Below are 15,960 nucleotides of genomic sequence, written 5' to 3'. Positions count from 1 at the left end.
GGTTGGAAAGTAGACTCAAAGACCTTTCCAACGAGCTATCCTGCGCCCGATTCCGACACCGGGAAGGCCTCCAAAAGCCTCCTGAAAAAGCGCGACCCGTTGAGCCTGGCGCGCGACCCGTCAGAGGCGCGCGACCCATCAGGCTGCCTTTTCCAGTGCAAAATTTACACAGGTGCGACCCGTCAGTGGCGCGCGACCCGTTGGGTGAGGCGCGCGACCCGTCAGCGCCCTCAATATCAAACTGCCTGCAAATTTGCCAAGGAGCCACAAATTGCCAAATTTTGCAAGGTTTGCTTAATCGAGGATGAGAATGGTGTTGATGGATTTGAATAAGGTCCCCGAAGAAGATGAGTCAAATACCTTTATTATGTTGTACAAAGATGGAAAGCCAATCAGCCAAGTTTCATGCTCCAATTCTCTAGTGAAGATACCTGTAGCCTTGCATGTTAAGGAGATGACTCCAGCGGCAATGCTTCCACTATCAAAGTTGCCTCGGGTTTATTTTCATGCAGCTGGCCAGAATCGACAACAATCATTAGAATTTGAGACATTTCTTGGTTATCTCCTCAAAAGAGACAAAGTTGTTGTGTGTCATTTTAGATGGTATGAATTCCTTATAACACCACTATCTGGAAGTTTTGATCGTGTTGGTGTTGCTTATCGTCTCATGAAGTCGTGTAGCGATGGTGAAGTTCTAGGTGGTGCTGCATCTAATGATAACAGAATTAGAGAACCAATGGCAGCTCAAGTGGATGTTGTGATTGGGCCCCAGAATCCTTCTTTATACACCAGGATATCACAGGATGATATAAAATGTGAAGACTCTCGGTCTAAGATGGTTGTAGAGGATCCTTACTTGCAGCCACAAAATTTTCAAACATTACACACAAGGCTGGTGAAGGGCAATGCAACTCGGGGGATTTCTAATGACTATCAACAAGGTGGACCATACCCAAATGTGTCAGCTCCATATGAACACATGTTTCCATTGCATAGGGCATCTGAAGAGGTCAACAGGTGTATTCAGAGTGGTTCACTTCGAGTAGAAAACAACACTTCACCTCGAGTGGAAAGCAACACTCCACCTCTGGCTGAGAATGCATCACATCAAAAGGAACATGGCACTAAATAGCCCAGCCATAGCACAAATCCCAAGAAATTTTGAACATTTTGGGTCAATTTTGATTTTTCAGGCAATTTACAGGTTTTTGTCCATTAACGGGTCTCACCCCCCGCGCGACCCTTCATCCTGGCAACTCCATTTTGCAAAAACTCAACATTTCCAGATTTGTCATGAGAAGTTACATATGCTCATTCATTGTCTTGAGATTTTATGAAGTTTTGGGCCTCCAGAAAGTCAAAAAACAAGCAAAAAATGACTTTCTGCCACATTTTTGAGTTGCAGAAAGAAGTCTTGGGAGATTGCAATTTTGGAGGGGCAAATGACCACCAAATTCAGAAATTCCAGTTGGGTTGGAAAGTAGACTCACAGACCTTTCCAACAAGCCTACTCTTGCTCAATTTGGACACCTGGAAGTGCCCCAAAAGTGGTCCCAAAGGCGCGCGACCCGTCAGGCAGAGGCGCGCGACCCGTCAGGCAAATTTCTCCAAATTTCAGTGTACAGCTCAGAAAAACGCAGTTTGACCCTGTTTGACTTTTTGGGGTGGATTATTATCCTCTTTGATGTAATTAATGTACTTTTATGACACTTTTACACTTATGTACCTCTTCTAGAAGATTCATTCATGAAAAGGGTGAAAATTAAATGAATGAATTGGTTTCCTAGCTTATAGAGGCAAGTTGTTTTGACTGCCTAGTTTGTAGTGCCTAGTTTAGAAGTGGTTGAAACAGCTCCTAGGATAGTCAGCTCGACCCATGGAGGCAGGGAAAGAGGTTAGATGATCTATATTATATACTTTCTTGCTCATTTTCATGGTTGGACTCTTGAGGGAGAAGCTATCATTGTATTATTCACTGTATCTCTGCAATTTTTGGCTAAGGAAGACCAGGGTTTTGCAGTCCTTTTTGGGATTCTTGTGGTTACATGTATTGATGGTGTGTTCCTCTATGTACCTGTAAGTGTGTTATGTGAATCATTTCCTTTCTTTTCCTTCTGCACATTAAGCAAACGAAGTGTTAAAGTAAGAATTCATGACTTTCATGCTCTGCTTTTAAGTTTGTTTAATTTCAATGTTTTCTACTGTTTAAGGAGAATTCAAAGTTATTGTTTGCTCTCCTTAGCTCCTCACCTATCATTCCTGACCATCCACCTCAATCTAAGGCATCAATACTGTATCCTATCTCGCCCCAAAGAACCCCCTGCAGAAACTGTGTCCAATCCCCGCACCCAAAATTGCCATTTCCCCAATTTTCCACCAAAAACCCTAAAAACCCCAAATCAACCCTTTTGATCAGTTTACTAGCCTAAAATCAGTGTTACCCTATTGGTTATCTCGTCCATTGAAGATCTTTACTGAGATAGACCGGAGATAGCCCTCTCCTGCCCCGTAGGGCTAGCTACGAGGCGAAGTGGTTTGATGTTGCCTTGAGGTTTACCTTTCTCAGCCTGAGGTGAAATTTCAAGCGCTAACAGATGGATCTGTGTCGTTTCCCAACAAAGTTGAGCTTCAATTTCCTCTCCCCGACAACAGTGCCAATTATGTTAGGGCTCCGGGAAACTCTCCTAGATTGCAGATCGGAGATGCCTAGTAACATATAATCTTCAATATTGTTCTCTGAACTATTGGAATGAATGATGGTTTATATCAACCCAGATAACCATTTCAACTCTATTTTTATTCAAGACATGCATGAACACCCTCAGCGTCCTAAGGCTTTAGACCACTAATATTCAATAGTTTATAGATTCAATGGATAGATAGAGAATACTGACAATACCGGCAGATGCATATATAAAACACATATGAATGACTAGCTACAGGCAGTAAAAGAAGCTTTCAAATCTAATTTATCAAAGCAGAGATAAGATGACAGTTATCTGGCCTTAGACACAAAAGAAATATGAACAACCTGTTCAAGTGCAAGCTTAGAACAGAAGAGAAAATGGACATTGAACATATAACAGCAAAAGAAGCTTATATTTGCTAGAATGAAAATGAGAAGCTTGAGTAGTAGAGTCTCAAAAGTCTCTAGAAGTTGAACCCTTCTTACATTTAGTTTTCAGCCTTTTATAGGACTTTTACAATGCTCCTGAGCTCTCAAAGGCCCAGAACCTTAATCTATCCTATCTGTCTTGTTAACTGACTGATGCCCTGACTAGGCAAGCATGGGCTTCGAAGGTTCCTTCATCTGATAGAAGAGTAACCGCATTCAAATATTTTGGGTAGTTTGTTGCGCTGTCTGGGAGCTCTCTCGTGCCAGAGATGCCCCACAATCATTCTATTTGTTCTGGTTGTGTCATGTTGTGGCTCCATGATTGCTTCGGGTTGATTCGGCTATGTTGCGCTGTCTATGCTCCCTGATCGCTTTCCGGCCTCTGCTCTGTGGTGGAATGGCTCTTCGAGCCTATGAAATCCCTTTAAAATGCGGACAGTGACTGTTTTCTGTTTAATACAGAAAAACGCTGCAACTGTAAAATCCCGCCCATTTTTGTTTCTTTCGGACTTCAAAAGTCCTCAAATATTGTTTATTCATCTATCGGGTCCACCCTTAGGGTCGCTATCGCAAATCGCTGATGCCCTGGCCCTATGTATTTTCTTTGTATTTCGCTAAATAACAAAATACGCGACAAATGCATTGAAAATTGGCTTTCGGCGGACCTCAAATATTATAAAATATTATTCCCGAACCTTTACGGGTCCGGGCTTTATCGCATCGGCACTGCCCAAGGCTCCCTTTTTATTTTCATTATATGACGAAAATACACAAAATACATTAAAAACAGCCTTCCCACAGATTTGAAATCTGATAAAATATTATGTGTATAACCGTCGGGTCTGGTTATCGCATCGCATATGAATGTGCAAAGGCCCCGCCCCTTGTATCTCTTCGATAGCGACTCTTGTGACGCAATGTGGGTCGTTGATCTGCGCTGCTTGATCGACGATCCACGTTGCATTGCTGATCGCAATCGCATATCCACTCGGTCCGTGCTTATTCCGCCGATTGCAACCCACCGATCCGATCATCGGAGATCGCTGATCAAGGGTGTCTTGCGCTCATCCTTAAGTCATCCTCTCTCCAGCGCCGATTGCGATTTGCCACTTAGATCTGGGTCGTTGATCGGCCAAATCTAACGGCAGTTGTGCGTTGCTATGTTCATGCCTGCGATACATGGTTTTTCACTATTTTTTAGTGTTTTAGCCTCTCGATAGTGCTTTTCCGCCCTTCCAAGGGCTCTTGGCATGCAATTGTTTTTCTCTTTGAACGATCTTTAAGCAATTTTTTAAGACTTTGTGGAGTGTTTTAGATGCATTTTGGGCCACATGACGATAAGGCTAATAGGCTCCAACCCTATAGCTGGTTCAAGCTCCAACCTCGTTTCTTAAGGACTCCGATCCTCTAGGGTTCCAACCCTATCTTATCCAAGGCACCAACCTTGAGTTTAGGAGCACCAACTCTAAGGACACCAATCCTATATTTGCCAAGCACCAACTTGGACTTTCCAAGGCACCAACCCCAAGGGCTCCAACCCTATAGCTTCACTTTGTCAAGGTATGTTTGCTTATACTTCATGGCTCCCAATGCTTTCTTCAACAAGCCCTATCAATATTCAGCTATGCCTTCAATTAGTCTCCATGTCACATCATCAATGACAACCTTGTTCTTCACATGAAGGTGTCACCACTGCTCTTCATGTTACCCAAACAAAACTTCTTCAAGGTCACCTCATAATGGCTTCAATGCATCATGGTCTTCAATGATCTCCACAAATCTTCAATATGCTGCTTCACAAAGTTCTCCAACTCTGCCCTATTCTGTTCTCAAGAGAAGACTTCAACAAGCTCTATTTGTCCAATCCCAATAAATCAACACTTCGACCATGACAACTATGACAACTTCGACCACGGCAGCTTCAACCACGGCAACTACGACAGCTTCGACTACGGCAACTAAGACAGCTTCAACCACAACAACTACGACAGCTTCGACTATGGCAACTATGGCAGCTTCGACCACCGCAACTATGACAGCTTCGACCACGGAAAATACGGCAGCTTCGACCAAGATTTTATGCCCAAACAGAATTATCCTTTTTTTTCGTCCTAAACAATAGTCTCCTTGTTCTCCTCGGCCTTCTGTCTTCTCTTGTACTTCATATCTCTGAATTCTTGCTTGAATTGTTGATCAAAATGAAGTGTTTAAATGTCTATTTATAGATATTTCGTTTATAACTGAAGGGACATGTCTATTTGAAGTGAGGCCGACTTGCATGATTGAGTGTAGGTCAACTCGCTGCTAGGAATAATTTTCTTAACTTAAAAATTCAATATCTCACAAACTATTGGGAGTTTCGGGGCAAATAAAGGCTCGTTAGAAAGAGGAAAAAATCCTCTTTAAGATGGTCTAGGATCCATTTTCAAAGGATGCCTCCAAGGTGTCCAAAATAATTTTTCTTTGTGACTGTCCTTAAATTTTATGCATAAAAAGTTTGGGACAGCATGAGGAATGTTTGGGACAGCATGGCTTCTTCATTGTTATCAATGCCATCATAGGATCATAGAGTCATTATGTAGGAGTGCAACATCCATGTAGCATGACGCATGAACAATGTCATCATATACTAGTGTAGTCATAGTGCAACATCATTAGGAGAACTCCAAAATAATCTTCCAACCATCAAATGATCTCCAACCATGTTATCAAGACCTCATCAAGTGCCATCATCAATTGTGGTCATTCACGAAGAATATGACATCATCAAATGTAGTCCTCCATATATCATCAAGGGCTTCTAAATACTTGGCACTTGGCACTTCTTAAGACTTCTTCATTAGCGACTTGACATATTAATTGATGACATTCTTATCAAACAAGAGTTACGACATCATCATATGGAACCAAGCATCTATTGTCTTCAGCCTTACCATCTCATTCTAGGGTTTCATGATATTCATTAGGCATATCAAGAATATTTCCCATCTCAGCGAATGCCATATTGACATCAATGAAAACATTGATTAACACCTTCAATTGTCATATTCTTTCTTTTGGCCACTCCATTTTGTTTGGGATAGTAGGGAGCAATAAGTTCCCTCTTAATTCTTGCTTCTTTACAATGTGCAAGCAATTCTTTAGAAGTGTATTCCCCACCATTGTCTGATCTTAAAGTCCTTATTTTTCTTTTGGTTAGGGTTTCCACTTCAGATCTAAACTCCTTGAATTTTTCAAATTCTTCATCCTTTTTTTTGAGAAGGTATAGCCATGTCTTTCTAGAGTGATCATCAATGAATATTACATAGTAAAGATGACCTCCAAGTGATTTGTCAAACATAGGCCCACATACATCAGAATGAATGAGGTCTAATATTTCTTTAGACCTTGTTTCACTATTTGAAAATGGTTTTCTTGTATGTTTACCCAAAGAGCATCCCTTGCAAACTCCTTCACGATCTTCTTTGATATCGAGGATGTCATGAACAAGTTGATTAAGAGTGGGAATAACCTTGTAGTGAAGATGACCATATCTTCTATGCCATAGCTCAATGGGATTGATTTCCATATGAACTAGGGCTTGAGGAGGTGGTGTAATGACTCTATATAAGCTTCCTTCACGAACTCCAATAACCCTAGCTTTATCAATACTTGAATCTTTTCCCCAAACCAAGTCCTTTCCATCAACAAAATCAACTCTATCCCCTCCATCTTCTAAGCAAGAAATTGAAAGCAAATTCTTTTTCAAACTGGAACATATAGTATGTTGTTGAGATGTAGTTTAGCTCCATTCTCCAACTTCAAAGATGTTGATCCCATGCCTCTAACAGCATAGCTTTTGTTGTCTCCCAATTCCACTACATGAGAAGATGGTTCCGTTGATAGAGTTTGAAGTTGTTTACTTTCCCTTGTCATATGCCTTGATGCTCCATTGTGAATGATTCATGCATTATCATCATTAAGTGAACCTGTAAGTGTAGCTAAGAACCCTTGACTTTTGACCTTCTTGAATAAGTAGTAGAAGATCTTCTTGATCCATCTCCCTGCAATATTGAATCCCATTCTTATCATCAAACAAGTAATCAATTCCTTCAAGCCAACGAAGTGATCTTCAATCTTCTTTGACCTTAGCTCTGATACCATATTGAGAAATCAATGTTAGTAGAATTAGGGTTAGATTTCTCTTTCTTGATAATTACTTGTGAATTATGTTGACTTCTTTTACTTATTTGTTATATTATCTTTCATCAAGCAATTACCAAATTATGTGTGTATGAAGTTCCCAAAAACACAAGACACAAGATGTAGGCACTATGCCGGGGCAAAACCGCTATCTAGGGGAAAACCTAGTCAAAATCTCTTCCTTCAATAATTTTCTTGAGACTCTTCAATAATTTAATTAATGTTATTTATGAATATTTTATTCATAACAGAAGATTGAATGGAAGACAAAAAAAAAAACAAATTAAACAAGCCTAAGTCTCTTTGTATCGGCTTGATAAAGGTTCAGGTCGGCTCTAGGAATAGTCGTACCTTTTCAAAAAGAAAATTTTTATTTTCAAGTTTCATTCAGCTCCAAATTAGGCCTCCCTCCAACACTATATATATTTGCTACCCATGGGCATTTGAGGCATGAATTCGGTGTATCTGAAGCAGAAGATATCTAGAGCAGACCGAGATCTACAGAAGGAAAATGTCGTGACATGAAGAGTTGTGACCAAGGTTAAAAGATTGATTCTCTCGCGTGATTTCCAAGGATGAATTTGTCCTGTTCGTGACTGTTTATGGACCTGAGTCGAAGTTGTTCTAAGTTCTGAGACCTATCCAAGTCATGTTTGAGGCCATCTGACTCATCTATGAGGTTGTCCAAGTCATCTCTGAGGCAGATTCATGTCTCCTCCTGAGGCAGAAAAATTTGGCCTATTCTGAGGTCCTTCCTCAAATCAAATTTAGGCCCTGTAAGGCGGAGCTTCTGAGGCTCATCTTGGCCACTTTCTAGGGTTGTTTCGTGCTAACCTGAGGCAGATTTTGCACTATTTCTCAGACATTCCAAGCTGGTTTTCTGAGACTGATTCAAGGCAAATCTTGAGGTTGTCTGAGGCTGAGTCTAAGGGCTAGTCTAAAGTTGTATGAAGGCATAAACAAGGCTGATCTAGAAGAGAAGGTTGTCTTGTACAGAGACTGCAAATATTAAGCGATACTTGGACAAGTTTGACAAAGTGTTTGGGGAAGACTTAGATGTCACCTTTGTAGAAATCTGAAGCAGTCCCTGAAGAAGTTTTAGCAGATCTTGAAGTTGTTCTGGTAAGAAGTCTGAAGCAAACCTTGATATCTGTCTTGAAGAAGGTTGGAGCAGATTCTGAAGCAATCCTTTGAAGCAGATCCAAGTCTCATTTTAAGGAAGATCAGTAGTCTATTTGAAGGCATATCTGAAGCAGTTGATTGAAGGTATGAATTAGAATCCTTTTTTGTTGCATTGGAGGTCAGAGTTACAGTGGCATACTTATTGGAGGAAATCTGAAGTTGAACGTGGTTAGGCAGAGATAGCAGTGATCGAATATTGTTGTATTCGGGTCATTGTCCCTGCTACAGTAGCCCAAGGTTATTGTTCTATATTTTATTGTTAAGGGTGGCAGGATGGTGCTAGGTAAGGAAGTTGTAGCTTCCTTCAAGTTGTTGTCTCCTTCCAGTGGATGCTGGTATACCAGTGGTTGTTGCTACTTCCAGTAGTGGCTGGTAAATAACTTGGGGTTGTAGCCCTTTCAGTTGTAGATGGTAAACCAGAAGTTGTAGCTTCACTTGTAATATAAATAAATTCATATAATTCTTGTGTATTCCTTGATCTGATGTTATTGCCTAATGCTCTGTAATCCTTAGTTGCTGAAATTTATGAAACACTGATTCACCCCCCCTCTCAGTGTTTCCAACAGTTCGAACATTATTTAACATTCTACTTATACTCCTACAAAAATGAACTCAAAATTATCCAAACCTGATCATGGACACCACATATAGACCACATGCAACCAACATATCCATTCGGATCTCTCCCATCAATCTCGTACTGTTTAAACAAAAAAATCATATCATTAGAAGACGCTTACAAATTGAGAATATTACAATGGAAAGATATATCATCAGCTACATCTATGCTAATGTGGGTAGTTTTTTAAGCTTCTTAATTTTCTTTTTTTGCATAGGAAGTAGTAACTCAGTCCAAGAAGGCCCAAAATACTCATCAACCTAGCTTATTTCTTAACTAGAAAGAGTTCTCAACAATGTTATGTTTTCAAAAGGTTAAAATCATTATCATGAAGATTTTATCCCTACTAAAAAGGAAACCAATCTTAAATCTAACTTCACCTTGTCATTTAAATATATAGCTATTGCAAGAGCTTCTTCTGGTCCTCGTGTCCATTCAAGGATCTTTTTAGCCCAATACATTCTACACAGTGAAAAAAGTACTATCAAATTCTGGTATGGAAATTGGTGTCTCCAACTTAAAAAACTCATGCATTTTGGACTTTCTAGTGTTCTACCAAAATAAACACCGAGGAAAAGATATATAGTACATTTTCCAAAATAGAAAGCATGAGCAAGAACATAACCAATATGGAAACTGTAACCAAGGAATGATGCAAACATTTTGTCTTAGCTCAAAGTTCAAACACGTATCAAAAAGCACATTAATTGTTCATAACACATATCATTGGAGCAAAGAATGCACTCAGGGAAAGTTCAACATAGAAGAAAAGATGATATCAGAAAAATGGGATAAATGAATACAAACAAAGGAATTACATTGACGTCCACTCAAGACTAAAATAGGTCAATGGGAATCAAAAATACAAAAAATAGTAAGTGCCTAAGGAATTTCCTCCCTAAAGAAGAGAGAAAGCAACTAACCAACATAAATTCCTAACCATATGGGGGTAGATCATGCTAACATTCAAGTTCTGTTGAAGTTTCTAAGTTTACTTAGTTTAGAAACCCTTCATACACTTCTTTTGATTTATTCCGATCTACTTGTTATTTTTTCCTTTAACAAGTTATTTACAAAGTAAATATTGAAAATAAACACCAGTGCATGCTCAACATATTACAGATCAGAAACTAAAAGAAACAAGAACAAACACACCACATGACACCATTATTTTTTGACCAATGTCCCCGGAAAAACCCAACGTGGGAAACCCAGTGCAGCTTATCTTAGGGTTTTCTTATTAAGCAATATCATAGTACAATCTGGGTGCCGAAACTGGCCTACCCAATAGAGAATTTCCTTAGCAGCTATACCTCACAGTTTGAGAGAAATCTCCTAACTGAAACCCTGGAAAATCCTTCTGATAGCTCCACAGCACAACACTGCTCTGCAACCCCAGCGTCTACCCAAATTGGACTGCATCAGCCCCTCTCTGTCTCACGCTGGCCCTACATCAGCCTTTCTTGGCCTGTCTCAACCATAGGAGGCCCTGCGTAAGCTTTCTAGGCCTCTGTGTCAGACACGCTGGCCTCTCTGTTGCTCTGTGCAGCACTTGGTTGCCTCTGCGTGAGCCCTTGCTGGCTCTGCATCACTCTCCTTCGCTGCTGCGCTGCTCTCTCGGCACAATCTCTACCTTCTCTATTTCTCTGTACTCAATGCCCCTTAGTTGCTCTCTTGATCACTAATTCTATCTCTCTTAGCAAATCGCGCTCTAGAGAATAGAATCACTGATCATCTGGTGTATTCTCCAAGTGACGCTCAAGCCTCCTCTTATACTTTTCATGTTGACATATCAACGGCTGAGATTAAGTCCCTAATCAACGGCTAAGATTAGATTTGGCCTGATCCACGTCTTTTGGACCACTCTAACACAAATTCATATTAATACACATTAATATTTTATTTTTTCAAGTTTAGACTAAGGGACTCCAATAAAAATATCAATTATTTTAATATCCCCTGATCTGTTTAGAAACTGCCAAACCCTTTCTGGGTATTGAAGATCTCATGTGCCCCAACATCTCCACCAAATTTCGTGGCTAGAGCGCATCCGATGCTACCCCAAATCAACACTCCCTCTTAGAGAGGATTGTGCTTTAGCAATACTCCTCACTGAGTATTACTCTGATCATCCAGCATCGGTACCTGTGCTGATGCTAGGCCTTCTTGCCCAACATCATCTGCACTGTTGCCTCCTGTACTGCTGCCCATGGTTTTGCCACTGCCACTGTTGCATCTGTACGACATCTCCCTCTGCATCTGTGTTGCTGCTGGTCCTTTCTCCCAGCACTACATCCGCACTGCACCTCCTCTCATCATGTTGCATTGTGCTGCCCACTGCTGCACTACAACTCAATTATTGAGAAGTAAGTAACTAATCTCCCAACTGACCTCCCCGTTGGGCTAGAGACACCCACTGATGCTGAAGCTCCCTCTGCCGCTAACAAGTGCTCCCTCTCTGATCTCTGTGCTGCTACAACAACTCTCCTGCATCTTGCACCGTTGCACACCTCTATGTGTCGTCTTGCATTGGTACAACACTCCTGTGCCTCTCGCACTACTGCAGCCTGCTAGCTTTGCGTTGTCTCAAGACTCCTGCGTTGTAGCTCTCTCTGCCGCTCCATCTGCATCCGTCTCTACCCACTCAGCCAGTCCTGCTACTCCTCATCGAGGCTCACGTAGCAAGGTCTAATTCAAAAGTCTAGGTAACTCGAGGATCCTGCCCCTCATCGCTTGTAGTCTGCCTAACTATAGCTCGATGTCTCCCCACTTCTTCTCAAGTGGTGTGTGTGCACTCATGGCACAGTCATCATTTGTCAAAACTTCCTTCTCTACCCGTGCTAGCGTTGGCTTAGTCTCGAAAGACTCTCCCTTACTCTTCTTCCTTGGGCACTGCTTCGCATAATGACCCATCTCCCCACAGTGGAAGCACTTGATCTTGAAGAGATCTATCTTCTTCCGCTTCTCTTGCTTTCCCTCAGATGCTAGGGCCACATCCTCCTCCTCCTGTTGAACTTTGATTCCTTTGTTGCTGTTATCTGTCTTCAATTGTTGTCTGATCTCTTCCTGGCGAAGAGTTGCCCACATCTCATCCCAAGGTAGGAGAGTCCCTTTGCCCAAGATACTCTGGAGAAACACTTCCCAATCTTCTGAGACAACATTCAGGGTTATCCTCACCATAAGCTCCTGATCCGGTGTCACTCCTATAGCAGTCAACTGGTCTCGGATCTCATTCAGTCCTCCAAGGAAGGTGTCAATTGATTGACCCTTCTTCATCTGATACGACCTCATCTGGTTCTCGAGCAGCGTTCTTCTCTACATAGAAGTATGCTGGTAATGGTTCTTGAGATCCTCCCACATCTCAAATGTTGTTTCTTTCTCGACTATATGTGGTACCACATGATCCTTGACCCCGTCAAGGATAATGCACTTGGCCCTCGCCATCGCCTCTTTGTACTTGTCGTTATCATTGGCGTCGACTGGGATAGCTATAACCCATAGTATTCAAAACTAGTCTTGCTAACCAGTTACCGGTCTAACCAATCGGTTAGCAAGCCCACCAGTCGAAACCGGCCAAAAACCCTGATAACCCATTTCGCCCTTTTTTGGAATAAATCGGTCCTAACCAGCCAGTTTAGGATGGAACCGGCCGGTTTTTAGCAAACCGGCCAGTTAGAGGCATGCCCACCGTCAACTCAAAAAAGTGGCATGTTGACTATGTTTTAGGGGTTTTGGGGGGAAACTAAGGGTGCTTTCCCTCCAAAAACACCCTCTCCAAGCCTTTAAGAGGCCCCTCTCACTCTCATTTGTCTCACACATCTGATTTGGAGTGTTTATGAGTGTTTGTGAGTTTGTTTGTGAGCTTGGAGAGTGTTGAGTTTTTGCTGAAGTAGTCATCTTGGAGTTGGAGTTGGAGCTATTTTGGAGATAGTGTGTAGCTGTCAGTGGAGTTGCCATCTTCAAGAGGAGGCTAAGGAAGCTAGTTTGCATTTCCAGGTAAGGATTTTCACTTGAAAATTCCTCATTTGACTGTTGTCCATGAATTAAATTTTTTTATGTGTTATAAATTTATAAACTTCTCACTTCTATCATCTATGCTATGAACTCTCTAGCTCTATGCTATCAAATTTTGTAGCTTGCATGTGCATTTGTTTTCCTACATTTATCTTTGGTTTTCCATGTTGCTTAGCTGCAATTTTTTTTTAAATGGCAGATTTCTTTGCAAATTGTTATTATTTCAAGCAAACATGGCTCCAAAAGGAAAGGGCAGTGCATGGGCTCATTGTGATGTAATTGATGGGAAAATGATATGTAAATTATACCATAAATCTATTGGAGGTGGGGGTATTCTTAGGTTGAAACAACACTTGGCTGGGATAAGAGGCCAAGTAAAGCCATGTGATGCACCAAATGCACTGTTAGGTCCTATTAGGGCAGAATACATTTCCAAGCTTGAAAAGTTTTATGAGGATAAGGCTAGGGAGAAGGCCATCCAAGATGACATTGCAAGGAAGAGGGAATTATTAGAAGCCATGAAAGAGAGTGGGTATGATGATTATGAGATTCAAGACTCCTCTTCTATCCCTTCCACCAATGACCCCTTTCACTATGTTCATCCTTCTTTTGGCCAACCATCAAAAGGAACAAAGAGAACAAACATCCAAAGTTATTTCTCATCTTCTGCCAACATTGCCTCTTCTAATCCCACTTCCTCCCAGCCAAGTTCTCAACCTACTTTGGATCAACATTGGAAAAAAATGCAAAGAAACTTCTCATCAATACATTGCTAGATGGTGGTATGATTCAGATATCCCATTTAATGTTGCTCGCTCACCTTATTACCAAGCTATGTGGGACTCTGTTATAGCTGCAGGAAAAGGCTTCAAAGGCCCTAGTCTGCATGACTTGAGGGGAGCTCTTTTGCAAAAAGAGATATCTTCCATTGATGAGTATTTGGTTGAGTTTAAAGATTCATGGCTCAAAACAGGTTGTTCCATCATGTCAGATGGATGGACCGATGGAAAGAACCACACTATCATTAATTTCCTTGTTTCTTGCCCTCAAGGAACCATGTTTTTGAAATCAGTTGATGCATCTGATAAGGTAAAGGATGCAGCCCTTCTATTTGAGCTTTTGGATAACATTATTCAAGAAGTTGGGGAGCAGCATGTTGTGCAGATCATCACTGATAATGCCTCAAACTATGTTCTTGCTGGAAAGATGCTTGAGACCAAATAGAAGACCATATTTTGGACTCCATGTGCTGCACATTGCATAGACCTCATGCTTGAGGATATAGGCAAAGTGGAGTGGGTAAAAAACACTGTAGAGCATGCCAAGTGCATTACAGAATACATTTACAACCACTCATGGATATTGAGCCTAATGAGGAAACACACTGGGGGCAAAGAGCTTGTTAGGCCTGCAATTACGAGATTTGCAACTCACTTCCTCACGTTGCAATGTCTCAATGGTCAACATAAAAACTTGCAAAAAATGTTTTCCTCTGAAGAATGGTCTGAATATCGATGGGCTCGTAGCCCAGATGGAAAAGACACCAAAAATAAAGTGTTAGACACTTATTTTTGGAAAAGGTCTCTAGAGCTTGTGAAAATTACCAAGCCCCTTGTTAAGGTGCTAAGGATGGTGGGGAAAGATTGGCCATGGGCTACATTTATGAGACTATGGATTAGGCAAAGGAGCAGATACGGGCAGCTAACAAGGACAGGTTAGCTAAATATGGTCGTATATGGGAGATCATTGATAACAGATGGAACAATCAATTCCATCATCTATACATGCAGCTGGGTATTTTTTGAACCCAAAGTATCATTATAAAAATCGGCTAGGAGATCTGCATGATGGGGAGGTCAGAACTGGATTGATTGATTGCTTGGAGCGCATGGTCCCTAGCCATGCAGACCAGTTGGAAATACATAGACAAATTATTGTTTTCAATATGGCAGGTGGTACTTTTGGCAAAAACTTGGCAAAGATGGCAAGAGATGTGGACCAACCATGTAAGCAATTCCAATTTCCAATTTGTTTTTCTTTTCAAGTTAAAATTGTTTATGTTCTTTACAATTCAAATTATAAAATAAGTTACTAATTAATGTCTTTTTCTTTGCAACACATTGGTGGGAGTCATTTGGTGGCCAATGTCCTCAATTGTAAAGGTTTGCAATTAGAGTCCTCAGTCAAACTTGCAATACTTCAGGTTGTGAGCGCAATTGGTCTGTTTTTGAGCGCATACACACGAAGAAGAGAAATCATTTGGAACAAAAACGGTTAAATGATCTTGTTTTCGTGGAATACAACCTTCGACTGAGGAGGAACCAAATGATGAACAAAACACCTGATCTAGAACCCATTGTGTTGGACGATATTGATCCAACATTAGAATGGGTGGAGGAGACTGAAGATCCTGTGTTTGAGGCTGATTTTGATATCGACATGGCTTTAGCAGGTGATGAAGCAAATTATGTGGCGGCATCAGAACCAAGATTAGTAGCAGCATCAAGGAAAGGCAAAGAACCAATGGAAGGCACTAGTCGTGCAGGTCGACAAACTTGTGCTTCCATTAGGTCCACTTCTATTGTCATTGGTGGCATTGATACTGAGGTTGCAGATCAGGCTGAGGCATCCTTAGACTCTAAACCAAATGATGTCTATGTATCTCCTGATGATGATCCTGTGGCTAGTCATGGTGATGAACTCGATGATTGATCATATGTACACTGTAGACTTGTAGTAGGCCAATGGCCTCATAGCTTGTAGCATTGTTTCTGGACTTTATAGGCCATTTAGAGCCTCATTGCTTATGTATTTTGCTATTTTGTCGATGATATGTATTGCACTCGGT

At 41.1% G+C, this 15,960-nt stretch overlaps 1 protein-coding gene across 3 annotated transcripts in view; it reads right to left on the bottom strand.

The window, feature by feature from the left end:
• The window catches only part of PHR1 (photolyase 1), a 321,904-nt gene that overhangs the window by 133,939 nt on the left and 172,005 nt on the right, over positions 1–15,960 (bottom strand). For all 3 annotated transcript variants that reach the window (XR_016253747.1, XR_016253748.1, XM_089402234.1), the window contains exons 7-8: positions 9,479–9,560; positions 9,108–9,179 (exon numbers count right to left, since the gene is read on the bottom strand). Coding sequence is in view for 1 of the 3 variants with exons in the window: in XM_089402234.1 (XP_089258360.1) it covers positions 9,108–9,179; positions 9,479–9,560 (154 nt within the window). In the remaining 2 variants the exon portion in view is untranslated. The remainder of the gene's footprint in view (positions 1–9,107; positions 9,180–9,478; positions 9,561–15,960) is intronic.

Source organism: Pinus tabuliformis, chromosome 2_1, assembly GCF_031772625.1.
Source record: "Pinus tabuliformis cultivar Carrire ecotype Pingquan chromosome 2_1, CPIR1, whole genome shotgun sequence".
In the NCBI taxonomy this organism is placed as follows: Eukaryota; Viridiplantae; Streptophyta; class Pinopsida; order Pinales; family Pinaceae; genus Pinus; species Pinus tabuliformis.
The sequence above is the reverse complement of the archived record's forward strand: the minus strand, read 5'-3'. Positions and strand labels throughout refer to the sequence as shown.